Source organism: Brienomyrus brachyistius, unplaced genomic scaffold (genome assembly GCF_023856365.1).
Source record: "Brienomyrus brachyistius isolate T26 unplaced genomic scaffold, BBRACH_0.4 scaffold62, whole genome shotgun sequence".
In the NCBI taxonomy this organism is placed as follows: Eukaryota; Metazoa; Chordata; class Actinopteri; order Osteoglossiformes; family Mormyridae; genus Brienomyrus; species Brienomyrus brachyistius.
Window position 1 is genome coordinate 985,746 of NW_026042337.1, and position 27,251 is coordinate 1,012,996.

The 27,251-nt window shown below is 41.6% G+C and overlaps 3 protein-coding genes and 1 non-coding gene across 8 annotated transcripts; all 4 read left to right on the forward strand.

Moving 5' to 3' along the window:
* The first annotated feature begins 832 nt into the window (after positions 1 to 832).
* On the forward strand, positions 833 to 4,629 carry LOC125725168 (low choriolytic enzyme-like). 3 transcript variants are annotated; one of them, XM_049001858.1, is made up of 9 exons: positions 833 to 2,412; positions 2,511 to 2,559; positions 2,685 to 2,750; positions 2,883 to 3,023; positions 3,229 to 3,346; positions 3,533 to 3,711; positions 3,800 to 3,881; positions 4,011 to 4,135; positions 4,493 to 4,629. In XM_049001858.1, the coding sequence occupies exons 1-9, from the start codon at positions 2,257 to 2,259 to the stop codon at positions 4,498 to 4,500; spliced, it is 924 nt and encodes a 307-aa protein (XP_048857815.1). In that variant the 5' UTR covers positions 833 to 2,256; the 3' UTR covers positions 4,501 to 4,629. The 3 variants fall into 3 exon arrangements, with proteins under 3 accessions (XP_048857815.1, XP_048857816.1, XP_048857817.1); XM_049001859.1 differs by having other exon boundaries at positions 2,886 to 3,023; XM_049001860.1 differs by lacking the exon at positions 2,511 to 2,559.
* Positions 1,638 to 1,710, forward strand: trnak-uuu (transfer RNA lysine (anticodon UUU)). Its single transcript has one exon. It is a non-coding gene; the product is annotated as a tRNA-Lys (tRNA).
* A 5,620-nt stretch (positions 4,630 to 10,249) lies between the features above and the next one.
* On the forward strand, positions 10,250 to 17,663 carry zgc:112416 (uncharacterized protein LOC550509 homolog). 2 transcript variants are annotated; one of them, XM_049001863.1, is made up of 8 exons: positions 10,250 to 11,117; positions 11,419 to 11,476; positions 11,875 to 11,948; positions 12,319 to 12,492; positions 12,848 to 12,962; positions 13,243 to 13,397; positions 14,360 to 14,541; positions 14,819 to 17,663. In XM_049001863.1, exons 1-8 carry the CDS (start codon positions 11,061 to 11,063, stop codon positions 14,862 to 14,864), a joined length of 861 nt encoding a protein of 286 aa, XP_048857820.1. In that variant the 5' UTR covers positions 10,250 to 11,060; the 3' UTR covers positions 14,865 to 17,663. The 2 variants fall into 2 exon arrangements, with proteins under 2 accessions (XP_048857820.1, XP_048857819.1); XM_049001862.1 differs by having other exon boundaries at positions 10,252 to 11,117; positions 14,824 to 17,663.
* Positions 17,664 to 17,751: 88 nt separating this feature from the next.
* Positions 17,752 to 25,420, forward strand: senp2 (SUMO specific peptidase 2). Of its 2 annotated transcripts, none has more exons than XM_049001852.1 (18): positions 17,752 to 18,074; positions 18,339 to 18,394; positions 18,608 to 18,720; positions 19,025 to 19,109; positions 19,224 to 19,281; positions 19,388 to 19,547; positions 19,729 to 19,835; positions 20,035 to 20,120; positions 20,282 to 20,336; positions 20,426 to 20,468; positions 20,602 to 20,715; positions 22,005 to 22,151; positions 22,316 to 22,447; positions 23,406 to 23,609; positions 23,707 to 23,786; positions 23,894 to 23,978; positions 24,080 to 24,175; positions 24,277 to 25,420. In XM_049001852.1, the coding sequence occupies exons 1-18, from the start codon at positions 17,908 to 17,910 to the stop codon at positions 24,337 to 24,339; spliced, it is 1,851 nt and encodes a 616-aa protein (XP_048857809.1). In that variant the 5' UTR covers positions 17,752 to 17,907; the 3' UTR covers positions 24,340 to 25,420. The 2 variants fall into 2 exon arrangements, with proteins under 2 accessions (XP_048857809.1, XP_048857808.1); XM_049001851.1 differs by having other exon boundaries at positions 17,753 to 18,074; positions 22,002 to 22,151.
* The last annotated feature ends 1,831 nt before the right edge of the window (positions 25,421 to 27,251 follow it).

Below are 27,251 nucleotides of genomic sequence, written 5' to 3' on the forward strand. Positions count from 1 at the left end.
CTTTGCTGACATCCCGCGCTGAGGATGACCGGAAACATCTTTCTCACCACTTGCTTCCCGGCTTCCTTGCCTGTATGGCGGCTTCGGCTAAGAAGGTAGCCCGCATTGCCGCATTTTGTCGGATGGGCTTCCAGGCGGTGATTGCCGGGCGTTTGGCCCGTAGCCACTCCAAGTACTTCCGATCTCCCCCATGCCGAGAAGGTCTTCTAGGTCCCGTACGCTACATAAGACGGGAAAAGTCACGATATAATAATGCAAAGTATATAATTATCTCTACGTCATCCAAGCAGGGACTTTATACGAAGGAAACAGTCATGTCAATATTCATCGTGATGTATTTTTCCATTTTAATTTTTCTTCTACAAAGTGTAAACAACCATTTCAACTACACATTCATTATACATAAGGCAGATTAAAGCTTCCTTTAACAATCTATATATATTTAAAATGAAATATAAACGCACATACTTTGAATTACATTTAAGAATGAGTTGTTACACGAACGTCATTATTTTGTGCGTTGAGGCTTCTTAAAGAATTAACAGTCCTACTCTTATATGATTATGTCTAGTGTTGTGTACTTGTATTCCTAGTTAAAATAAAAAATACATACATAAAAAATAAAAACAATCCTACTCTTTCGGACGACGGGGTCTGCGTTACTTTTTTAATTAGAAACTTTATTCTAATTCGGGCGGGGGATCTCCTTTAAACCCATGTTAAAATTAGTATAGGTGTCAGGTCACAGTTTCTCGGGTTATCTTGTCCTGAAACCTCATGACGACGTACATTTCTGTATTCTATCGGCATAATTTATTTGAAAGGACTCCCCTCTCCCCGCTTGGCAAGTTTTAGGAGACCCCGACTCTTTCGGTGTCTCGATCATTGTTTTCATTACTAGTTTTTTACCACCAACGTCACAGCATACAATGCAGATAGGCAGACGTACGAATATATAGAATATGTATAATGGAATATATTATTAAATGTTTTATTTGACAGATTCGTATGGAATTAATTGGTTACCCTGTAGTACAAGTTGCATTTGCGATACTGCTCGACCATGCTTAGCTCAGGCGTAGACAATGTCGCATATTTATCAGCAAATATCTAAAATGTATTTTAGGAAAAAGATCATGGATGGTCAACCTATTTATACACGGACAAATGTGCCCATGGCAAGATAAAAAAAGGGTTAGAGAAAAGCTATGTAGGGTACGTTTTTAAATACGATGGCCGTGGTATCAAAATGCGTTTTGATGACAATGTCCGCCAGAATTTGCCGTGGTGTTGACCCCGGAACACGATGCATACGAATGATTATCGGTTACTAAATTAGCGAGCTACTCCTTGGTGCGGGCAACATAAATTAACAATGTCGTCATCAAATAATACGTTTCTGATTATAAGTCTTCAGCGGCTTGCAAATAATTAAAGCTATTATAAAAAGACACAAATTCGCGCGGTGTTATAAAGCTAAGTAATCGTTACAGTACTACTAGCATTGTTGTTACAATTGCGTTATGTTATGACAAATAATGTTTTCTGAATGAAGTATTACAGTTATGCAATAAATACTGAGCTCGTTTTTCATATTAATTTGTTTGATAAGAAGGAAATCCAACATTCTTGTCAGAGCCCGGATAGCTCAGTCGGTAGAGCATCAGACTTTTAATCTGAGGGTCCAGGGTTCAAGTCCCTGTTCGGGCGGTTCTCCTTTTTCGCTTTCTATGTAACACCGAATTTTTTTCCCCCCCTGAACTTACAAAATTATAGAAAAATATAACACAGTGTCAATTGCCTGAATGAAACGGTAGTGTCTAGTATTACCTCTGGAGCGTCAGATTCCCTAATTACGGCTGACGTGCGCGGAATTTGTTTATATTTGCCATGGTGAACCTAACTCACGATTTATTGAGAATACATGCTATGTGAAAACAAATATTATTTGAACTGGACACAGCCAAGCAGACTGAGTATTAGAGGGAAAAAAGCAGAGATGTTGGAGTGCAGTGCTGTGACCATTAGAGTCCCATAAAACCAGGTTGTGACATTGGAGGTACCAGCATAAGCTGTAGATTGCAGTGTGTCCTACGGCCACCGCTGCAGCTTGTTGTCACGGCATGGCGCAGAGGACAGCTGAGGGTGCTGCTTTCCACGCTGGTCAACGTCATTTACAGCAATAGCTAATCTGCCAAAGTGTTGGATGCTGTCAAGTACTGGGTTGGCCATTTATACCTACCCATTTGACTATTGATGACCGTTTACGTGGAGTGCTGGGTAGAGAATAAAAGGGACGTGGGAGACTGCAGCGAGGTGAGACAGGTACCTGGCTGGAGATCCGACATGAGCCCGACACTGATCGTCTTCGTCGTGTGTGTGATGGCTCACACATGGGCCGTTCCTCTTCTGGTAAGTCTAATCGGCTCTTAACTCGCTTACACTTCACCTTAAAGATGCATGTTTGTGCCCCTACGTTATACGCATGGTTTGCTTCTTTACCCTTAAAGAATATTCCTGGAACAAACAACAAGAAGAGGTTCCAACGGGAACTGTCAGGTTTGTCAAATGCGTGCAATCAATGCACATTTCATATGAATAAGGTCACCACATTCAAGCATTATATGAATGTGTGTGTGTGTGTGTGTGTGTGTGTGTGAAATTAGTTGTTTTTGCTTTTATAGAAGAGTTCATGCCTCAAAATGAGATGACAGCAATGGACAAAATCATGAGGGCAAATGAATATCAAGGTAAGAACAGTCTGAATGTCTTGCACTACATCTACACCTAAAATGAGATGTTCCTTATAAATTTAACTCAGGCAGGTAGCATCTCAATATATTAATGCATGTCTCCTGTCCTGCACCTCACATCCACTCCAGCAGAGGGCAGTGGCTTCAGGGAGGGTGACATTGCTGTGTCCAACAAGAGAGGCTCCAGGAGCTGCTTTGCCCGGAGCTGCTTGTGGCCCAAGTCAGTGGACGGGAATGTGTACATCGCTTACACACTGTCCTCAGAGTACAGTGAGTGTCACTGCCAGCTTTCTAACTGGAATTAGCAGTGTCTTCTGGTTCTCCTTGGGTCTATGTGCAGAAATTCACATGGTGAAATTCTAAATATATTTTGAGTTACTCATAATTATTTTTTTTTTTTACTAACTCTGTCTTGTGTCTCGGCACTCAGTTTCTAACAGTTAAATTTCCACGTTCCTCCATCCCCTCACCACAGATGACCTGGACCTCATAACAATCCAGGAAGGAATGGAGGCCATTGAGAATGGTACCTGCGTTCGCTTTGTGCCCCGGACGCACCAGAACGACTACCTGGATATCCAGCCCAAGTCAGGGTCAGTTACCAAATAATGCTCTTGCATTCTGGAACTGAGATACCAATATTTTCCTCCAAGGATAATTGTAGCTGTTTTTTTTGAAAGAAAGAAAATCAAGAACCTTCAAAAGGCTTCAAGTGCGACGGTGAGCTATACCCAATATGCCTTGACCGTGCATGTGTGTGTTTGTGTTGTGTGGCACAGATGCTGGTCGTACCTGGGATTGCACGGTGGGCCACAGATTATCTCCTTACAAGCCCCGGACTGTGTTACAACGGGAGTGACGAGTCACGAGCTCATGCACGCCCTGGGCTTTGTGCACGAGCAGTCACGCGCCGACCGTGACAAGTACGTCGCTATCCTGTGGGGTAACATCTGGAAAGGTAAGGAACAAAGCCATCGCCGCGCCCAGACCTCCATCTGATTACTCATACAGTACTTTCAAGCACCTATCTCGCGAATCTCCAACAGAGCATGTGCAGAAATTTGAGAAGTACAAAACGAACAATCTGGACACCCCATACGACTATGCTTCCATCATGCACTTTGGAAAGTAAGTCGAGATGTAGGTTTTTGGGTTAAAGGGATGGAATTTATATTCTGAAATGGATTATAATGTGTTGGTGACTTTTGGATGCATTCATTGGAGCAGAATTTTGATGAAGGTTATCTGTTGATGAAGGTATGCCTACTCTGAGGATGGAGACCCCACCATTATTCCAAAGGGCAACCTAGGTGCCCAGTTGGGCCAAAGGTTCGCCCCCAGCGAACTGGACAAGTTCAAGATCAACAAACTCTACAAATGTGGTGAGTGTTGTGTGTCAGGTAGACATGGATGAGTGACAATGTGTCTTCATCGTTCGGGGGGAACATCGTTCTAGCAGTTTTCTGGCAGTTTTTCCCTGAAAAATCAGGCCAAGATCAAAGTTGCTGTTGATTATGTTTCATTTTATTTTGGAACATTCTATTGTCAGGTCATTAATAAAAAGCCATGTATGATTATTACAGGCTTATATTTAGGTGAAAAATGTCTAGAAGAAATTATGATTCATAGGAAATCGCAAGGAATCCAATGTTCCATCCTGCAACTCCAGCCATTAAGTCTAAGAATGAATCATTTGTAAGGCTTTCACTAGTTTGAAATTTCTCCCTGTTTCCCAACAGATTTGTGAGCATGGGGGTCAGAAGGCGTCCTATGTCAAGGTGACCGTTGAAAGGCCTGCTGTGGAGAGTGAGGGTCAAAGCTGAGGTTCCAATCATTAGATGTAGTGCAATGTTAAGACGTGGTGTCAGTCAATAAAACTCTTCACTACCCTTCTCTTCTTGTTCCTGTCTGTTCTGTTGCAAAAGGATAAATCGAAACATAAATTACATTAAAATTGATATTTAAAAATGAAAATAAAAATGAAGCAAAATAATAGCAGTAAAAGAAAAGCATTGTTCAGTGGAAGGATTAGGAGAATTATCTTTTTCTCTTGTATCTATGATTCTCTTATTCAAGGTTTTATTTCTTATGTACACGGTTCTGGAAGTCCAACATGCAATGACATGTAAGCCTGACCCATTTCTGAAACTGTCTAATGAAGAGAGCAAGGGATTTGTTAGAAAACTAAGGTTAATTATTGGACTATACAAGAGCTATATATTAAAACTATAGACTACATGACTAAAAACCAATTACACACCAAAAGAGAGAGGAATAAGGTGATTGGCTGGAAATGCGCAGACAATTGGCTTCCATTTCTGTTCTCAGTTTAGGTTTATGAAAGGGAGAAATAACTCTAATAGCATGAGTCTTATTTTAGATATTTGATATTTCCCAGAACTGGTCAACAAAGTGGCTATTATATTATTTTTAGATTTTTATAAAGCCTTCGACACAGAGGAACATGAGTGCATGGTTTTTGATATAATTTCTTAAATACTATGCAGGCTTTTTTATAAGAATATAAATAGTACTGTAGTCTTGTACGAGGCACTTCCCTAAGATTTCTAATTAACAGGCATCAGACAAGGCTGTCCTCTTTCCCCATTCCTTTTTATTAGTAGCTGAGGTTCTTAACCTTTATCTCGTGCATCTGCATTTTGTATCCGAGATGGATTTTGTATCTGGATTGCAGAGTGTACCATTATCATCAGTTAGCCGATGACTCCTGTTCGTCTTTAAAAATATTGAGCAGGTTCCCATTATAGTGAAAGTTTGACATTTATTTTCGGATGCATCCATACTTTCAGTGTATCAGGCTAAGAGTGAGATTATGACTGTACATGACTTGTGGAATATGTGGAATAAGGGTTAAACAGACAGTTCGATACCTCAGCACTTTGACAAGTAAGACATGCTCTGATGGAACAGTGGAAAACTTCCGTCCATTCATCCAATTTCTGAAACTGCTTATCTTATTCGGGGTCGTGGGAAGTAGAAAACTTTTCACAAAAAAACAAACATTTAGAAATATACTTTATTGTTGGCTTCAAAGAAACCTAACAGTAGAAGGCTACATTCTGCTTTCCAAGACTGAGGTTATATCTATACTGGTGTATCCAGCATCGTCTCTCTATGTTGACTCCAAGACGTGTTCAACAATTGACTCTCTTTTATTCAATTTTATAAGGAAAAACAATACAGAATATGTCACGAGAAAAAACATAGACTTAAATCTGAGGGACATTTCAATGTATTAGACTTTAATCTGTCATATTGAAGGGAAAGGAGGAGGCATGAGCAAACAAGACTGAAAATAAAAGGGATTTATTCTGACAAAAGTAACAATATCAGAAAATAAACAGGACTGCGAGTGGGGAAAGCAGGGGAACATCAATGACAGACCTGTGGAGACTGGACTGGGAGGCATTTAAATACAGGACTAATGAGGGAGCAAAGAGGAGGCGCCTGGGAGTGGTTAACACAGGGGCAGGAGCGATACATAAGACTAAACGAGCACCAGGCATGGCTAATTAAAGCCAGGCCAGGGAGAAAACAAGAGGATTAGGCAGGACCTGACATAATCAAAGGTCCAACTGGATAAAGCATTGGGGATAATATTATATGGTTTTATTTCCTTCATGTTATATTTGAAATATATGGAGGGTTCATATTTGTACTTTCTTGTGATTTTAAATGCAGCAAACTACCTGTCAAGCTTGCAATGGAAGCCTGGAAATTGGCATCTAAACATAATGTGTCTCCCGATACGATGACGTCCCGCATACATGACCCTGCTGTCTTCTCCCAAACGTGGCCATGATGAGTCACGCCTGGTGCTTGTTGCCCCTCATTAGTCCTTGTATTTAAGTTCCTGTATGTGTCATCAGCCCCAGTCTGTTCATTAATGGTGAATCTTCCTGTTGCCTGTCTCCTTCCCTGTTTCCAGTCCTCCCACTTTGGATCCCATATGGTCCTGTTTGTTTCCAGACTTTGTTCATTTAGTTCAAAAAACCCTTTTCTTTTGCCACAACACCTGCCCTCAAGTCCTTCGTCCCTCAAATTGTGATGCACCCTTGTACATTACGGAATAACCAGCATGTGTTACATATGAACAAGACTTTAATGAAGAGGATTTGGTTTGATAAAGGCATTATATTTATTCCAGACTTATTAGTGTCATCATGGGGTTTCCTCCAGGTACTCTGGTTCCCCCCCCCCCCCCCCCATGTCCAAAAACATGCCGAGGTTTATTGGAGTTACCAAATTGCCCATAGGTGTGAGTGAATGGTGTGTGACTGGTGTGTGAGTGAATGGTGTGTGAGTGACTGGTGTGTGAGTGACTGGTGTCTGAGTGAATGGTGTGTGAGTGACTGGTGTGTGAGTGACTGGTGTGTGAGTGTGCCCTGTGATGGGTTCGCGCCCCATTTTGGGTTATTCCCTGCCTTGTATGTGTGAGTGACTGGTGTGTGAGTGTGCCCTGTGATGGGTTCGCGCCCCATTTTGGGTTATTCCCTGCCTTGTATGTGTGAGTGACTGGTGTGTGAGTGTGCCCTGTGATGGGTTCGCGCCCCATTTTGGGTTATTCCCCACCTTTCACCCATAGGCTCTGGAAAAGGCTCCAGACACCCGGTAACCCTGAATCGGACAAGCAGGTTCAGACACTGGAATTGGATAATAAAAGAAATCTATCTTAAAATCCTATATGAATACTACTCTTGCAACACCATGCTTAATAAATTTAAATGTGAGATTTCTGTCAAGTGTTCTTCTTGTAATCTGCTGCAAATACTAGGATGATTTTAGCAGAGGTTCTGAAATGGCGAAGCTGATACACTTTGACAGGCATCATATCATAGTTTTACACCAACATGATGATAATCTGAACATCATTTTCTTTGCCTGCCTAAGACTTTTGCACAGTACTGTATGACTCATTCTCAAGGTTGAATTGCAGTAATAATGCTGCAAAGACAATCATCAAGTACCTGCATTAATCCTGAGTAAAAACAGTAACCTTTATCTTTTTCTGGTGACACTGCGTACTTGTGTGTGTAGTTGTTTGGCTTCCTTCTTTATTGTAGCAATGGTTAACATTTATGCCTGTAAACCTGTATCATATAAATAAATAAAAAGATCAGCTTCCCGGCTGATCACCATGGTGGCCACAGTTCACTAAGTTTGAAGGCATCCTGAGCAGAAGCGGCTGGTGCTCCCAGCGTTAAGCGTGCTTGTCGAACCACAGAACAGGGTCCACACACTACCGTATGAGCTGATAGTATCTAAAACAACACAGATGATTTATTTATGACTGAATTTAACTGAGACTGACAGCTGCAGCCCTTTAAGCACATTCCACAGCATCTTACACACCCCACTACTGATCACACTCGGGGATGTTTACCAGGTCAAAATTCTTCCGAGATCCTCTGATAAGATCACTGGACTCCAGATCTACAGAAGCCAGCAGTCTCTCCCTGCCTTCATGGCGCGAATTATATAACGTTGTTGCCTTTTAATACAAGCACTTATACTCAAGCTTCTTGATTTTTAAGTGAAAAAGGTGACATTACCCAATTAAAATAAAAGGATCACAGTCACGTTCATCTGCTCCTACAGAGGGAAATAACAGTTCAAAAGGTTTGAATTTTCCCAAACAGCTAAACTATCATTCTCAATAATTCACCATACACACAGTGTTCTATAGGACTGAGTCTCCGATCCAGCTTTCAGTTCACAATAAAATACAAGCAGACTGTTGTCCTATGCACGATGTCAGTCATACCAGGTTAAAAACAGTAACCGTTATGCATGTCATACATGATTGTATTTCAAACTGCAATTTATCCTTTGCTGGAGTGATTTGACAGCATGATTTTAAAATCAATATTTGGATAATAGAACATTCAGCCACACAGGGAGCAATCTGAAGAAACCTGAACTTAATCAATAATATGCTCACCAGATCAATAATACAGACTTGATTGTTTGTGCTGTATATGTCAGGAAAATAGACAGAAAACACAATTCCTTTCAATATATGGACTAAAAACAGGTAGAGGTCATTGCATAAAAGTAAAATGTATGCTACATTACTAAAAAAAATACTAAAAAGTACCTTTGTGTGTGTTCTGCTCTTTAAAAAAAAGCTACATGTTCTAGATACACCTAGACCTCTAACTGGCGCTCTTGTGCTGGAAGGTCATTCGCATAGAGAGCCGTGTTCTTCCCCTGCGCCGTCTTTTCCGGCGGATTCTCGCTGTGACTTTCTGCCTCTCGCTGTCTAGCGTCAGCAAGCAGAAGAGAAAGCTGAAGGAGAGGTAGAGGGAAAGGTACAACAGGAACAAATAGCAAGCCCAGAGAAGCAGCATGTCATCCAGGGTGCCTGAGGGGAGAAGGGCACAAAGGCTCACAGGATACCTGAAAGAGTATCGGTAAAAGAACACTCCCAAGACGTTAACAATTCACAGGCATTCTCTAAGCATAATAGTTATTATTCCTAATATTCTCAAAAGATTCTCCACAAGGACTATATCCAAAAGTTCTCCGTCTCCTAGCCAATCATCACTTGTTGTTGTTGCTACAATTTCCCAGCATCCTCAGCGGCTTTCGAGTGCACATCTTTTAAGGGCTTCTTCCCAGGGTCCAAGGGTATGAGAGCTGACGCCTCCAGGCACTTTTCTGGTATCTTGTAGTCCAGGACTTACGGTGTGGTTGGGGGCCATGTTTAATTCCCCTTCCCAGGTATCACTTTTCAGAAGCAGCTTGCCGGCAGTATACTAGGTTTGCAGCGCAGCCTGTTACACACATCTCTCTTGAAGGCCGCCTCCGTGGGTAAATCTTTGGCCCACTCTGGGATTCCCATTCCCACAGACAGACAGGCAAGTGCATGCTAATGCTCCCCACCCATGTTACAAAAAGACAGCCGGGAGTCGAACACTTGCAGTCCAAGGAGAAAGGTTCAGGGTTTGCGCTCGCCAGTCAAGTGAAACCAACATGCAGCCAAGCTTCAACTGCTACATATCTTGGGCTGGACCAGAGACCCTCCACTCTCAGAGAGACGTTGTCATAGTGACTATTCATCAAGGCGGTTGTTATTTTCTCCTCTTTCATACAAGTTAAATGGGAAAAAATGAAGGAAACCTCTAGCGAGCAATGACCAGAAATAACGTACCTAATCATTTTCCTTGCATGTTCACGATGCATCTGTGTTTGTGGTTTCACTTGATGCAGATTTTAGGGGTGTTAAATGGAGCTGTATGGTAGCAAATTTTGTTAATAAAAATCAATGAAGCCACCTAAGGTGAATAAGCTTTGTTACAGCTCTGTCTCGATGTCTGTATACAGAATCATGGTTAAGAAAAATCTACACAAAGTGAAACGCAGATTTTTCTCCAAATAAATACAATATAATTAATTACAACAGCAGTGATGTTAATAACTTGGTTTCTAAACCTACACATGTTCACCTATTTTGCAATAATACATTGTCACTGATATTCTGCATAAAAGGTTTGAGATATAATAAGCGTTGGGTATTTTAAACAATGATGATGACATGTTTAGAGAGTGTGGCGGTTAAATACATGGACACGAAGGTTTATAAGAGGGAGTTTGATGTTGTACAACTGAGCAAGGCTGCAAAGCTGTATAATGTGTGTTAAAATGCAGCAAAATAATGACCATACCGATGGACGTTTTGAAATACTGGATACTGGACTTGGAATTTTACTGTCATTGTATAAAACCATCCAGCCATCCATGCATTTCCTATAACCTTGCATCCAATAAGGGGCAGTAGTACTGCATGGCACCTGAACAGCTAAAATTCCCTGTGCTGCTGTTGTCCATTAAACTGGGCTTTAGCGCCCTCTGTAGGCCACGATATGTATCTATGTGTGTGGAGCATTAAAAAACGCAACCGCAATTACGTACAGAAGGAATAAATCTTACTTTGAGCTCGCCTAAGTAGAACAGGTATTCACTGGTAACTTTGTCTTACTCAGCGACTGGTTGTTTGTGGGCCTCGTCGCTATGGTAATGAGTGGGCGTGGCATGACTAGGCTTGGCCTGGAAACAATGATTGAAACACAAGCAGAGTGATACCAAATCAGACAGGGAGAAACGGGGGGGGGCTCTGGACTATGGTCCCAGCCCCTTTGCTCCACTCTCACACACGTTACAGGTACAGGAAAAAGCCAGCAGATGGTTCACAGGTGACCCAATGCTCCAGAACAATTTGGAACAAAGTCCACTGGGTTTCAAACCACACTGGGACTGCAGCCCGATTCCATCTCGACCAGAACCATGGACGACCCCATGCTGGATCAGATGACCAGGTTAAGACTGAGACTCATGGAGAGAGTGAGTGTGTCTCTGAGGCAGAGAAGAAGATGCATAGTGCTCAGGATGTTAAGTCATATCTGTAAAAATAAGCAAAGCAAATAAAACCGATTAAATTGATTTTAAGAAAATTGTCCACTTTTTAGTTATAAAAAAATGTATGTAAGTGCCCCAATATTGGTGTGGTTCTGAGCTACAGAGAAATATATATTTAACAATTTTGCCTGGGTTGCTACGGTTACGGAGTCTCTTTTTAAAAACACTCGTAATTCTTTTTAACGCTTTGACATTTTCAGCCCTTAGTCCATGTTGTCTTTCACAGAAGCTGCAAAATGAAAGGGACCGTATTCATGGAAGCGCAGAGTCGGCCCTCTCCACACGTAAGACATTGCAGAGTTTCAAACCTCTAAGTCGACATTATTTGGAAGGATTTTTATTCATGTTTGGTCTCATAAATACGTAGTCATTTTACAGCCACGCTATGTTGTGTGCAAATTCAGTGCAGTGAGTTGAACCTTTGTAAACAGCTTTTCTAGACGTATGTGTACATTCAATGTCCAGTCAATGTGGAAATATTCCAGCCCATTATTGAAAGTAAACCTCTGGTCGTAACTTTAGCTGTACAGAACTGACCTCATTGATCCCTCCTGAATTGGAATAGCTCTTGACGAATGACAGGGTGTTTTTCTAAACATGGTTGAAAGCAGAGATAAATACAGACAATATTAGGATGCTTCAAGGCCTATCTGAAGGCGAGCACTCTCTCGTTTTGGCACAGGGAGCTGTGACGATCAGGAACACGCACTGCACAGGGCATTAAAGAGAAAGAGGAACTTACTGCAGAGGATGAGGGTACTCTAACAGACACCGCAAGATGAAGTCACTCCAGGCGGAAGAGCTTTTGTTATTTTACACTCAATGTCTTTGTGGGGCCTGAGTCACTTGCCCGCAGAAGAAAAGGCTGCCCTGATCGGCATTGCTAAGCAACAAGCCACAACAATGTTATTGCATTCTCCATTATTTTTTACGAGAATTAAACTTTGGCTTGACAAAGAGAATACGTGTATACAAATTATGTTAAGCAGTCAAACAATCGAACACTGATTAAAAACAGTGCCTTCTGAACTATGTCAAGCATCATGTTTATTTTTGGGCGTGTCCCAGTATCTTATGAATTAACCCCGTCTGGCTCTTCTTGTGTGCCTGTACATGTGACTGGCAGGAGGAGCACATGTCAGAAGACCTGCGTCGCCCGCACACCTGGGGCGGAACACGTGGGTGGTCCAGGCAGAATGTCCTGCCCCCCCTGCCGCCACACACCCATGTGTGTCTCCCTCCGCCAGCCGCAGTCACGCAACCACCCCCCGCTGCTCAGCTGCCCCGGGTCCTCCAGCAGGTAGCGAGCGACTGCCATGCGTATCAGGGAGGCGTGACCTTGTTTCGCTTTATTTATGGAAATCAACACAAATCAAAGTGAACTACTGATTCTTCTGAAAGCTACAGGCGCTCGAAACCAGCAAAGCACACACATTAAACTATTACTCATTCGGAAAAATGAAAAATGTCATCCAGATCATTCATCACCTTCATAGATTATGAGGTACCCATGATTAATGGGTTCTACCCACCTTGAATGGTCTGTTTAACCACCAGAGTAGCTTCTGCATCATACTGTGGCATTAATTACAGCATTCGGAAGATACCAGTGATATCTGTAAATAACCTTTTAGGGTCCCTGGTCCTTCTTACAGATTCCACAGCAGCCGACAACCATAATCCAACAGCTTCCACAACAGCAGCCTATCATCGCACAAGTGCCACCCCCACTGCCATGTCCATCCAGCAAGTCAGGAAGCATCAAAGAAGGTAATTCTGGCTCTATATCCAGAGCAGCAACTTCTATAGCAGATATACTCAAATTTCTACACTGCCTTCCGCTCGTTCTGGACCTGCTCCTTTCCCCCTCTTTTCCCTTATTTTTTTGCACCGATGCTCCAAACTGTATAATACTTATATTATAAATACCTATATTATGTCCTTCATATGCTGAATCCAAACTCTATGTGTTTTTTTTCTCGTACTTGTCAGAGGTGACGGATGGCGTGTTGGGTGTACGAGTGATTCCAACGTGCGCTGTCTCTTTCAGACATGATGGAGCTGATGCTCATGCAGAACGCTCAGATGCACCAGATCATCATGCACAACATGATGCTGAAGGCCGTCCCGCTGGGAGCGCTCTCACCTCCAGGGGGCGCCGGTCAAGCCGCCTCAGCGAGACAACTCCTCACTCCTCCGGTCCAGGTCAGTAAATCCAGTTTTTTTTTTGGGTAAACTGGGAACTGGTGTCTGTTTAAAAAGCACAGTGATATAACTCTTTTCCCAATAAAGATATGTTTAATATGCAAAAAGAACATTTTCATTTAAAAGACAGCGGTGTACATTTTAGTAACGATAACATTCATTACATCACAAAATGAAAATGCCGTTTGGAAGCCTGGTGGACTTGAAGACAGAACATTCCGGATATATTCTGAGTATATGGTCACTAGTAGTCAACACTGACTTGATGATATTCAATAATAATCATCAACCTCCTCAACTGCATTTTGAAATGATGCATTGAGTTATATGGTATCCATGTATTTGCTGGCTGAGAACTGAGCTTCAGACTGAGCTTAATTAAAAGCATTTGCTACATGTTCATGAAATTTTCAGCTTCATCAGCATGGCTGGTAGTGTCTGAGTGCCTGAGTGTTTCAGTTTTTAGATGATTTCTAAGCATTCAGGGAGTCAGTACCCATTTCGGACAAAGTTCTGCGTTTATTGAGAGAGGCAAGGTGTCACGATCGCGGCGATTAAAAGCGGGCGATCGAGCGTGTAGGCGGGAAAGCAGGAAGGCAGAATAAGGGGTAAAACGGGGATTTAATGTTGCAGCGCGGACTGGGAAACATCTGACGCAGACTGACAACAGCTAACATCAATGACAGACAAGGGGAACAGGTAAGACCAGGACTTAAATAGGACGGGACTAATCAAAGTAAGTGGACAAAAGCTGGAGACGATCAGGGAAGCACACGTGGGTAATCAGGGGGCGTGGCACACACGAGGAGCGGACGAGCCGGGCATGACAGAAGCTGTCTTTGTTAGATTATAAACCACTGAATTACATTAGTTATTATTATTAGTAAGAAATGGTGACATTGTTCCAAATGTCTCATTACACAAATATATATAATAACTTGGGGACCTCTGTCATTGTAAAGACAAAGAAGCCCAGAGGAGATTCAGTTCATCACCACCATCACTACAGCACTCCTGCAGTACCGTTACCTCCCATTGGCTGTCCCCTCGCATCTCCAGTGATGTCACCAGCAGTGCAGGGAGGGACCTTTCATCCAACATTGCATCACGTGACTGGCCCAATCATGCTGTCACCTCTAAATACGTAAGTCCCCGCAGTACTACTTGGAAACATTTTGTTAACTATAACCCAAAGAGTAGTGTCTGGTTTTTTGTGATGTGTTGGTGAGTTGGTGATTGGAGTTGATTTTTCCATTCAGACTACTATCTTTGTACCTTAACACTATATAGATATATAGGCCAACATCTCTTTTAGTTGCTAACAAGAGGAACAGTAACTGTGTATTATCTGACTGCTAAAACACACACACTTCACATACTGCAGAATGTTACGTTTCTCCTTTTGTGCGTTTCTTTTTAAGCGCAGGTGTGCACAGTTCACGCCACACATTCCCTCTGGGCCTTTGATGTAAAAAGTAAGATGAAGACAACAGAAAAGAGACACCGACCACTCAGCAAATGTCACTCACATCTGTCTGGATCTGTGACTGTGGATGCAGATGTCGCACCTCTTCCGGAAGTTTCCTGAGTCTCCCACAAATTGACAGCAGCACCCTGACACCCGCGAATGATGCACAATGTCCTGGAAATCTGTCGTTCCGCTATTCGGCTTCAGTAAAATTAGCCATGAAGGACTTTTACCGCCGCAGCACCATCTACCACTAGGAATGGGCAGTATCCGACTTCCAATACTGTCTTACCATCCAGATGTTATACCGTGGTATTTTCTAGTGCTTTCGCACTCAGCATTTTTACAGTTTGACTTTATTCCTAATCATTGAAAGTTATTTAAGTTAGTGATGGTTGTAAAGGCTGTTTGCAGGGAGCTGTATCCTATGGCTCCATTCTGTTCATACAGCTGTCGTTCTTTATCCGTTTTCTCTGAGGGGGCGGGGGATACGAGTTTTATCTGAGAATTATCACAAAGATAATAACAGGGTGAGATTTTAATCAGATTCAGACTTAGCCCACAATATAATTTCATTTGTCATGTGTGGAGCAGGTTTAGTGGCATTAAATTATGCATAATGCCCCCCCCCCCCCCATTTTATCACAAACATACTACATTTAATTTACTCTCTGTGTGAAAGTTGTCTTGCATTGAATGCCACAGACACGGGAAAAGGTGACAATCCACTTAACAGCTCAAGACAAGGGGTTTATTACAGACATAGAACATACTGGTTTAAACAATGAAAACCAAAAAGGGCACAAGGGGCCAAAAAAAGGAAAAACTATAGAATTAACTAGGAGACTAAATTAACAAGCAGAACTAAACAGAACTAAAGTACAAGATACCAAAAGGAAATAAATTCTGGGAAGAAGGCAACACCAGGAGCGTGCGCAGGGCACATAACTAGCAGTCCCAACCCACTGAGCCATTGCGGTGGGCCAGGGAATCAGGAGAGCACACTGGGACTGAAGGGCAAGAGACAGGCTGGAGAACAGGATGGCCAGCGACACCTGCAGGCCAAACAGGGAAGAGACATGAAGGTCAGGGTTGGACGGGTGCTGATCCTGACAGAGAGTCATTTGTCCTTGCCTCATTTTCTTTAGAAAAACATGTTAATTAAGGAGGCAATTTTTTTGTCGAGTACATGTTGTGCCCCCACCCCACTGCGGTGGTCAAGAGAACCCAATGCAATTCAAAATTAAGAAGGGCACGTCTAACAGAAAAACACACTGCAAAGCAACAAAGCATATTATTCAAGTTCATAACGAACCGGCAAACACACTACAAATTCGTAGACGCTACACAAATTCAGAAAAAACTTGACAACACATTGGACCCACATTTCTCAAACGCGCTGCACATTCACAGACCCGCTGCAAATACAGAAAACAGCCAGAACTTCAGAAACACAACGCAAGTAGCCACAACACAATGTTTCCAGAGGACACTTTTTAGGGGCGTACTTTTCAATGGAGCCAATGGTATAGAAGGGGATTATGGCCACCATGAAAATATTATTTGAATTCTGACTTTTTTCTCAGAATTCTTACTTTAATCTCAGAATTCTTTTTTTTTCTAAAGTCAGAATTCTGAGATTAAAGCCAGAATTGCTTTAATTCATCCTAAAGGTGTTCGACTGGGTTGCAGTCAGGGCTCTGTGAAGGCCAGTTGAGTTCCTCCACACCAAACTCGCTCATGCATGTCCTTATGGATCTTGCTTTGTGCACTGGTGCACAATCATGTTGGAACAGTAAGGGGGCGTCCCCAAACTGTTCCCACAAAGTTAGGAGCATGAAATTGTCCAAAATGGCTTCGGGTGATGCAGAATTAAGAATTCCTTTCACTGGAACTACAGGGCCAAGCCCAACCCCTGAAAAACAACCCCACACCATAATCCCCCTCCACCAAACTTTACACTTGACACAATGCAGTCAGGGAAGTACAATTCTCCTGGCAATCGCCAAACCCAGACTCGTCCATCGGATTGCCAGACAGAAAAGTCACTGCACAGAATACGTCCCCACTGCTCAGTGGTGCTTTACACCATTGTGTCCAATGCTTTGCATTTCACTTGGTGATGTAAGGCTTAGATGCAGCTGCTCGGTCATGGAAATCCATTCCATGAAGTTCTCTACGCACTGTTCTTGAGCTAATCTGAAGGCCATACGAAGTTTGAAGGTCTGTAGCTATTAACTCTGCAGACAGTTGGCAACTTCTGCACACTGTGCACCTCAGCATGCGTTGTCCCTGCTCTGTGATTTTGTGCATGATTTTATACACATACGCCTATGGAAGTGATTGGAACACCTAAATTCAATGATTTTGAGAGGTGTCCCAGTACTTTTGGCAATATAATGTACATTCAAAATAAAGTTTGCTTAAAATGTACTTTTAAGCTATACTATACACCAAGTATAGCTCAGTTCAAGTATGATTAAGTACACTAAAGCATATTTAAATTTGAATCATGCCGATTGTAACTCGAGGGTCCACTGTATACAAAACATACCACACTGCACTTGCAAACAAGTATACTAATTAGTTTAAGTATCCTTAAGCACACTATCGCACATTTTCAGTCATAATGTACTATTTGTATCCATAATGTATGTTTTAAAATATGCAAAAGTACTTTTAAAGTGCGTTTAAAGTTCTTGGAAGGTTCCCTGTTAGTTTCTCGTGCTTGGTTTTATTAATGTGTGTAACTTTGTGTTCTGTGGACGTATTTCAAGTTTGGTTTTATAAACGTTATTTTAACACGTTCCCATGACGTTCCTTTTGGGTTACTGTTGTTGTGCAACAACAAACATGCGCGGCGCGCCACCTACGGCGGCTGTACGGAGGCCGCGCGGCTCATACGTGACGTACGCCCTCGAGCTCTGGCGTCGTCGTCCGTTACTTTTTCAGCACGTCCGTCGCGAAGCTTCTCCGTCGGAACGTCACACAGAGCTGGCCCTGACATACCAACCGGCGCCTCTTTTGTCCTGGCTGTCTGGGATGTACGAATGGATAGTTGACGGCATATCGTCGCTGTTTGTGCCGCGTACTGGGCAGAAGTCCGCCGGCTGGCCTAGGAACGGCAGCTCGCAGCTGTCGGCGGCGGACACTCCTGACTCCCGACGCCCGGGAAAGCACATAAGACCGGCTAAGCGGAACTACCAGAGGTCGGTGTGCAGCCGCCTTCGCCGAAACGCTGCTGTGTAGTCAGCTAACGTTGTTGACAGTTGTGATGTTTGGTCCCTGGCTGCTTCAAATATTCACCCGTCTATGAAAAGTTTTGAAATTTCTATACTTTAATGGGAAATTAAAGAAAGTATTGCGAATTTACGTTTAGGCTTTTCGGTTTGCTTATTGTCCAGGAAACGTAAAGGCAGCCTGTTAAGGCTACGTTAAATTTGTATTCATTTGCCATGTTTTTTAATTTGCAGTGTGCACTTGGCTGATTCCAGAACCGAGTACGGCGAGATAAAAAGAGCGAGACGAGGTATTCTGAAGGATTGTCTCTGTTTAATAACTAAGCTAATTCAGTGTAATTCAGCTGTAGTCCTCTCCCTTTTAACAGCACGTTGGGTAGGGGAAATACTTTCTGCATCTACGGTGTGGCGTGTAGGCACTCCTGTGGAATGTTGGTATATCTGTTAGTTTAATTCATGTTAGAACTACGTTGCATTAAGCTCTCCTTTCTGCCTTGCTTCAGATGTAGTGGTCAGCATTGTGAAGAAGACCATCTCGGGAGTTGCTGGACTTCTGCGGTTGCAAAACCCGTTTATGATTCCCCGCGAAAACACTACCGCCTATGCTGGAGACCAGGCATGTTTGGTTGGCTGACTTTCTTCTGTTTGTTCTGCATGTGTTCACGGATAAGTCAGTATATCCGAGGTTATTTTGTTGTGGTTTATGCCTTTTTGAATGAGAATTCCCAAGCAGGTTTGTAGGCACTAAGGTTGTCTGTAAGATTAGAAAAGTCTATTCCTAAGACTAGGGTTTGGACGCACTTTCTAACAGACATCTTTTTACTGGTTTTCTTATTTTCTTAGTCTTTGTGCCAACATATTATTTAGGGAAAGTCTTTTGGCGAAAACCATGTGAAAATGCAAGATTTCATATTTTGCAGGATCCTCCTGATGAGCCTTTGGGAGTCGATGAAATCCAAAGCCACAGTTTGGGCACGTGGATAAGCTATATGGAGATTGATATGGGTAGGGAATAAATCAGTGTCTCATGTTTGACTTGATCAGCCGTTGCTTATGTGATTCTAGCATAAATATATGTTATGGTTTTAAATTGACTCTTAAAATGTTATTTATACCCAGAGAAACCCAGTGAAGTGGGATACAGTAGCCTCCCTCCACCTTCGGTCAGGAAACACAAGTGAGATTTTACGAGTGTGCTGAACCATTTTAGTACTATTAATGCTTTAGTACCAACTTATACACTTTTTTTTTCTAGCTTAAGATTATAACATCTCTTCCCACAGTGGGACTGGGGTACTTTCAGAGAGGATCAAAGACTGTCAGCGGTCTCTTCAGCTCCTGCCCCCCCGGCTGGTCCACAGCAGCATGAAATCATCAAACTTGAATGTTCCTGCCACTGTCCCACAAAGCCGCAACCACAGACCTTGTCTTGCTGTCGAGGAGGTGGGGTTGGGTGTGTGTTATTGTGTCTGAAGTGGCAACTTTTTTTTTTTTTTTTTTTAAAAAGGCTTTTTTATAATTGTTTCCAGTTTTCTCAGTCATAAAGTCACACTGGGAAAACCATTAATGGAAGTATTTGTTCAAATACGTCTTCCCCTGTAATCTGCCTTTATTTTCTCTTCAGGCTTTGAAAGAAAGTGACAAAGAGCACTACAGACGTCTCGTGCAGATTGTTTCAGAGATATATCCACCGAATAAACCCCTGCCCTTTGCACGAATGAAACCCCCAGTGTGAGTATGGGCTAATGCCATGTTTTGCTGTGTAATTTCTACACTACCCAAGTCTGCTGGATGTGCATGCCCGTTTAAGTTTTAATGTCGGGGTAGCATTGTGCAATATACCATAGAACCAAGAGCTAGTGCCTTTTACTGAGAATTGAATGAATTTGCTGTCTCTAGTTGAGTTTTTATAATTTTGTTTGGCCGTCAGAAAACCTTTCTTGAAAGAGACTCACAAACCAGCCGTTTTCAGCAAGACCGGTGACACCATTCTCTCCCAGCCTGGCCCAGTGAGAGGTAAATTAAGCCATGATACAGCTTCATAGCCGGCCAATGGAAATGGCTGTATTAGTTATGTACGTCAAGCATAGATCATTTTACCATTGTTCAGTAATAAACATTTCAAAATCTCAAAACTGAAGACAAATTGACACTTTTTTTATTTTATTTTTTTACAGTGAACACTAATGTATCAGTATGGAGAGGTGCCCGCTCCACAGGACCAAATAACGCGTAATTCACTTTTTATCCATTTGGACTCCACCAATGCATCATTTTCTCTTCAGTGTATAAGTTGCTCACAAAGGGTTTTGTGCTTCCAGCAAGGAAAATGGGATCACAGAACCCCAGCCCATGAAAGAGATGGTAAGGATTTCATAGGAGTCCTTATTAAGGGGCTCTCTACAGGTTTTGTTTGCCAAGATACACATCCAGTATTATTGTCATGTGGTGGGTTTTCTCCTGCCTGTTTTTTTTTTTTTTTTTTTCCCCACCACAGAGCAAAGGCAGCCACATCCCAGTCCGTGTGCAAGCTGAAGATACAATACTCAGGCAGCGTGAGAAGCCGTTCGGCGTTCCATCCGTGTTCACAACAGCAGAAAAGCAGGAAGCGGTAAGAACTTCCCGGTCCACACAAGCTGTGCCTGCTGGCTGGCGTGAAGGCCGATTCTCAAGGAGCTTGGCATCATGGACTAATAACTATGAAAGCAGACATGTGGATTCTAGTACCATGAAGAACATTTGCATATTTCACGTTTTAATGTTCAAGTAGCAAAATAAGGTTTTATTGTGGTGTTATTGTATATACTTTGGCTTCATGTGTTGCTAGTCATGGAAATGGATGCATAAGGGATTTGTGGAAGCTGCAGTACATTAACCTCAAAGAAGTGCCAGCCAATATCCATTTACTGAAGATAATTCACCCAGATGGCTGAATTCAGAATGTTTGTCCAACCAACTGATCCCCCGATGAAGCTGATCATGTCCAACTACTGTAAAGTAACTCGTATTGCAGCAATGTACGTGCATTCGTTTGAGACCAGTTTTATTTTTTTCTTAAATTTCTGCTGCTATCTTCTTATCAGTCATTGGATAATGGATAAAAACAAAGGTCTCATAACTGGTATGTGCCAAATCTGAAAATGGTTTGCCTAACTACCGCCCACGTCACTAACTGGCTCAGCTGTAACTTGCATACAAGTGCACGTGAAATCACTTCTTTACCTCACCTATGGAGGATGGCAAAAAGTGTCCCAGTTAATAGTGGTACAGTCAAAGGTTTGCCAGTTTGCCATTCAAACACATAGCATCATGGTGTAAAAGACAGTTTGAACTTCAGTCTAAGTTACTGCGCGATGTTTATTTTAAACTTCTCAGATTTATGAACTGTTGCATTGTGTACTGTACATTTGGATAAACAGATGATCTAGGTTTACCTCTAGATGGTAAAATTAGATATTTGCCTATACCGACAAACTGAAGTAAACCATAACTTGATTTGTCTGATAAGCTGAACTAATTCTTTTGTTGAATAAACCAGTTTAATCTTGTGTCATGGTGCTGAGGTTGTTGGTGAGGCTGAAAGAATGGGGGTAAACATGCATATCATGGCTGGTCCAAACAACCAATGCTGTGGCGTCACATTGTGATTCCAGCAGAAGAATTAGACTAATTACCAACCAGTTGACAATTCAGATACTGTTCTTTCCTAATAATATTCCTTATAGGTAGCTCATCCTCAGCTGCATGTAGTAATCAGTTTTAATTACTATTTCATTTCTCTGGACTTGAAAAATCATCAGCATATATCTTAAAATCCAAATATTACAATTTTGGTGAAGGTGTTGGTCTATGTGGGTACTGTTTCACACTGCTGTGTTTTTTTTTTTTTTTTGTCAGAAGAAGCCAGTGGATGTGGACCTGTCCGATGAGGTTGCGACTCGGCTGAACATAGTAGAGTCTGTATTTCCCTCATGTTCGACCATCAAGGCTGTGCAGCCAGCTCACGACAGCTGTTTCGGGCAGGAGGAGTTCCCTAGGCTGACCAAGGTATGTTTTTTGGGGTCTCTGGACAGTCCAGTTCTCGAACTAATTACCTGCTGTTGCAGTGAACTGTCAGAGATTAATTCTATACCTGTGTTCCAAACAGGAATTGCAATGCTTTCAGAAATTTGATTTAGTGATTAATTATGAAGCTCTGTCCTACTGACCAGGAAATGCAACAGGATGTGAGTTGGGCTCTGGAGCAGCGTGACCCCAATTTGGTTCTTAGCAGTGCATTTAAACTCAGAATCACCCAGAGGGACCTGGCCACTCTGCAGGAAGGCAGTTGGCTTAATGATGAGGTAAAGCCAGTCTCTCTCTCCTCTCTCTCTCTCATGTTAATTATTTTAATCTTTGGTTAATCGGAATGAAGTTAAATACCATAGTACCTTGATCATTGGAACTTTATCTCCCAAAGAGATGCTATTTTACTCAGATGCAGATTGCTTCAAGACTGATTTTGGTCCCGAATTAATGAATGTTTTATTGACCTTGTTTCTGATTTTGAAGATATTGTTGTATTTACTTCCTATGATTTTCCTAAATACAAAAACCTGCCACAGGAATTAGGTTTTACTGGTATTTGCAGAACTTAATAGCATTGTGATGTGGCAGAATTTCTGTAATTTGGTACACTGCAGTATTTTGAAATCTTAGCCACAAAAATGTCATTATATCTCAAATATGTCATGAAGGACCCACCCCACCCCCCAGCTGACAAATTGTATTGTAAACTTTACCCGATTAGCATTACATCTGGAAAATACCATCAAAAGACATTATACTGCAGCCCGATCATAATATGGCCTCCTCTTGGGACTGTTATTTCAGTCTCGGTATGTAGTGTCAGTAGAGCTCAGCATTAATACCCAACATTATACAATCATGTCTGTTGCTAACATTAATAACACACATTACCTGAAAAATTCTAAGTATGCTTTCATGCTGCTTATAAATGTAAGATGCACTTAATGTTCCACGAATGCATTATAAAGGTAATGTGAAAGTACAGTTAACCTTGAAGCCTAACAAAATGCAGCTAGCCATTTTGTATATCCTAAATATTTTTTTTTCTTCTTTGTGACTGTATAAATCTCTATTTAATGTTTGTTTTTAATGCCCACTACATTGCTGGCATGCTTAAAAAAATGAATGTTATTTCCGAAAGTTATGCTTTCCCTAAAATCTTGGTATCATTCCTGAACAAGTTATTTGCTGCTTTGAACTAAACTGACTTTTATACGTGCTCTCATCTTCCAGATAATCAACTTCTACATGAACCTGTTAATGTGCCGCAGTGAGCAGGAAAATGGTAGAAAAGTTTATGCCTTCAGCACGTTCTTCTTCCAAAAACTACATGAAGGGGGTCATGCTGCAGTACGTCGCTGGACGAAGGCTGTGGACCTCTTCCAGTATGAGGTCATCATTGTGCCATTACACCTGGGAGTCCACTGGTCTCTTGCTGTGAGTGAATCTTGCTTTACGTAAATTAGGAAAAATGTTCTTAGCACTGTTGCAAATTGAGAGAAGTCATTGTCTGTTTTGGGTTTGCAACATCTAGGTGATGGACCTCAAAGCAAAGTCTGTGAAGTGTTATGACTCTATGGGCCAGAGACATGATGACATCTGCAAACTTCTGCTGTAAGTGTACAGTGTTTTTGGTGAGACGGCTGTTGAGTCAAACGTGGACTCAATATGCTACCCTGTCGCTTTGCTCAATAATCAGTGGGTCTGGTTTTCTTCCTCAGACTATATTTGAAGGAGGAGTATAAAACCAGGAAGAACAAAGACCTTGATGTCTCCAAATGGGTGGTAGCCAGCTTAAAAGCCAAGGTTAGTGTGGTGCTTTAACATGAGAAAGGTGATTGCCTTTGTTTTGGCTGTCTTTGCTGATTGTCTTCTGCGGTGCTCACATGTTCCTGTTTGGTCTGCAGGAGATTCCTCAGCAGAACAATGGTAGTGACTGTGGAGTCTTCGCCTGTAAATATGCTGATTATATCTCTCAGGGCAGGCCTTTAACTTTTACCCAGGTATTCCTTTGCACTCCATTTTAATGTTTATTCGGCACCTTTGTTTTGGGGGTACTTTTTTTCCTTCCGACTTGAGTTAATCTCTTTTAAATGTCCTTCAGAGTCACATGCCATACTTCCGAAGGAAGATGATCTGGGAGATCCTGAACAAGAGGCTGTTGTGAGGAGCTATCTCCATGGAAACTGCCTCTGGCAAAGTGTCAGTTGTGACACCATTTAAAGTGACCAAAGCTCTGCCAGACTGGCTGCTCGCTTATTGTCCTCTTTAAAATTGCACATGGACTTTGTCAGCATTTGGCAGTTCATAAGCTATCATTTATTTTGTGAGGTTAAGTTTGTTGCAAGTTTTAATAAATTTAGCCATCATTATACAGTTTGGGTTCTTCTGGAGGTGACAGGAATCGTGTAAGGATGTATGAAACAGATGGAGCGTATGATTTTCTACTCCTACACTGGACATTGGGTTTGTATGCCCTTGTCAAGCAACAGCTTGAAGTCTTTGCACAGTTTGCTTTTCCCCCATCAAAGTTCCCAAATGTGAAATAAATTAATGGCATTGTGCTGTATAATGGTACCTGACATACTAGGACAAATGCACTCTACAGCCCTGGACATTTGAAAATGCTTTTGGTTAAGCTCTTAGGCAGTAGAAATGAATCTTTGTGGTTTGTCCCATTCTTGGGTTAATGTGCCTTAACTTAACTGCACATAGATATCTACATGTATATAGTTTATTTTTCAGTACTGTGTGGTTGTAGTTATTACTCTGAAATGAAACACTTTTTTGTATCTGTCTCAATGTGGATATAGATGCCTCCTGATTACCAACACAGTATGTTAGTCTGAACAGACCTATGTGTTCAAACTGTCCTTTTTGCCCTTTGCTACGGCTGCATGTCAGTAGAGCTCTGTTCATCATCTTTCTGGAGTTCTTGATTATGTGCAATTAACAGCAGTCAACAGTTAGTTGACAATTGATCTTTTTTTCCTTGGAAGTAGTAAATTATTTATTTTATATTTTTTTGAATATTGTGTTTTACATTTAATTTCATTTCACCTAACATTGAGCAGTTCAGCCTGCCGTTATGTTGTCAGCAACCTATGGATGTGTGCAAGAATGTCATTAAACTTTAAGTTATTTTTATACAAATACATTCATACTTTGTTACATAAATTCTGCATTTGTCCATCTCTGCTGTAATTTGATTTGACTGAGAAATTGCAATAAATGCCATGAAGCAATCAGCTGTTGAATTCTGGGGGGATTTGTGTGTGCATGGTAGTTTGAGAATTTCTTTTTGTTCTTAATGATGCGTTTCATTTTTATTTTGTTTAATGTTTTATTGGAAGTACAAATTTCACATACAATGTATACAGTTGAGACAAGCAAAAACAAACATTTTAAATTTATGAGATGCATCCATGGTTTAGTATATTTATTCTGCACAAATTAATTATAAATGTTTAGGTTTTGATTGGGCAGATGAATGGCTAGTCCTTCAGTTAAATGGCACAAGTCCAAAGCTCCAGCTGGCTGGATTCAGAGTATGTTTAGCAATGTAAAAGCATCACTGAGTACCTTTCATTATTCATAATTATGGCTCCAACAGGGGTATTCAGCACAGACTATGTTAAATAGCAACTATGTGGGGAAAAAAAACAGGAAAGGGTTTTGCACAATAATCTCACATGTTGATAGTGTCCTGAGCAGGAAAGGGGTTTGTTACTCTGCATTAAGCCATATGCTAAAAGAGACCCAAAAAGAGTTTGAAGCACACGGGGATTGTTTCCAGCAGTGGGCAAATTGTGCTTGGCCTTGCTTAAAGGTTGACAGAAAGACTGTACAGACTGCATGCATTGGCACCCAACAGTTCAGCCTCTAAAATAGATATGTCTACTTCATGAGCAGATGTGCCCCTTAGCATAAATTTACTTTAAAAGCTATAGTAAAACTGATGGCACTTCTCATCCTGGCCAGAACTCCTAGGCTTGTGTGAGGTGATTATCAGCTCTCCAGCCAAAACACCAAATGCAACGATTTGACGACAACAGCGTGGTTTGGTATGTTATAAATAAGGATTGTGATCAACCGAATTGCCATCTTGAACATATCAGTTGATTAAATGAATTAAAGTTACATTTATATAGTACTATTATATAGCATTACAGAATCAATGGAGAGCCACTTCAACTACCACCACTGTGTAACACCCACCTGGATGATTCAACAGTAGTCATTCTGCACCAATATGCTCACCACACAGTAGCTAAGGGGCAGGCTATAATTCACAAGTTAGAGGGGATAATTAGGAGGCCAGATCTGAAATGGCCACATGGGGTAGCTTTAGCTAGGGCATTGGAGTACCACCCCTACTCTTTCAAAAGATGCCCAGGGATCTTTTATGACATCAGAGAGTCAAGACTTTGGTTTTACATCTCATATGAAGGATGACACCCTTTTTACAGCACAATGTCCCCATCACTGAACTGGGGCATTGGGATCTGCAATGGCCACAAGATGGGCTAACCTGTTGGCCATTTCTACACCTCTTCCAGCAGCAACCCAGCTTTTATAGCTGGACTCCCATCCAAGTACTCGCAAGATCTAAAGCTGGTTAGCGTCAGGTGGATTACCTTCTCTGAACTGCAGGTGGTACAGCTGCTGCATTACTATTATTGACATAATAAAAAAGAAATGGTTGTAGACGTATTATATTTCATTGTTGTACTTTGTTCTGTCTTTCCACTTTCTATTCCGCTCTATTTTCCCTGTAATTAGTGCATTCATTTCCAGTTATTTCGTTTACAAAAAAGGGTATCAGATTGGCGACGGAATTATTTCAGCAATGGCAAAATAAGTGTCATCGGTTTATTCAAATATAACATTCAAAAGCTATATTTAGTTACATTTGTTGCACTTATCATTCTTGGCAGGCGTAAATTAAAATGCGTTTTCATTTGTTAAAGCTAAACCCTTTATTTACCATGCAGCAAATGCATGCTGAACTCCTTGAATTGGATATACTGGATATCGCACTCATTTATGTGCTTGTGCTGATAATATTTCAGAGGTGAT

Bases quoted from the DNA above. Each gene is read 5' to 3' on its own strand.
- LOC125725168 (XM_049001858.1), top strand. From the start codon at position 2,257: ATGACCGTTTACGTGGAGTGCTGGGTAGAGAATAAAAGGGACGTGGGA. The intron at 3,024-3,228 runs GTGAGTGTCACT...CCCTCACCACAG, and splicing joins CACACTGTCCTCAGAGTACA to ATGACCTGGACCTCATAACA. The intron at 3,882-4,010 runs GTAAGTCGAGAT...CTGTTGATGAAG, and splicing joins TCCATCATGCACTTTGGAAA to GTATGCCTACTCTGAGGATG.
- zgc:112416 (XM_049001863.1), top strand. From the start codon at position 11,061: ATGGACGACCCCATGCTGGATCAGATGACCAGGTTAAGACTGAGACTC. The intron at 11,949-12,318 runs GTACTCTAACAG...TGTGACTGGCAG, and splicing joins ACTTACTGCAGAGGATGAGG to GAGGAGCACATGTCAGAAGA. The intron at 12,963-13,242 runs GTAATTCTGGCT...TGTCTCTTTCAG, and splicing joins GTCAGGAAGCATCAAAGAAG to ACATGATGGAGCTGATGCTC.
- senp2 (XM_049001851.1), top strand. From the start codon at position 17,908: ATGTACGAATGGATAGTTGACGGCATATCGTCGCTGTTTGTGCCGCGT. The intron at 20,121-20,281 runs GTAAATTAAGCC...ATTTTTTTACAG, and splicing joins CCAGCCTGGCCCAGTGAGAG to TGAACACTAATGTATCAGTA. The intron at 24,176-24,276 runs GTATTCCTTTGC...AATGTCCTTCAG, and splicing joins GGCCTTTAACTTTTACCCAG to AGTCACATGCCATACTTCCG.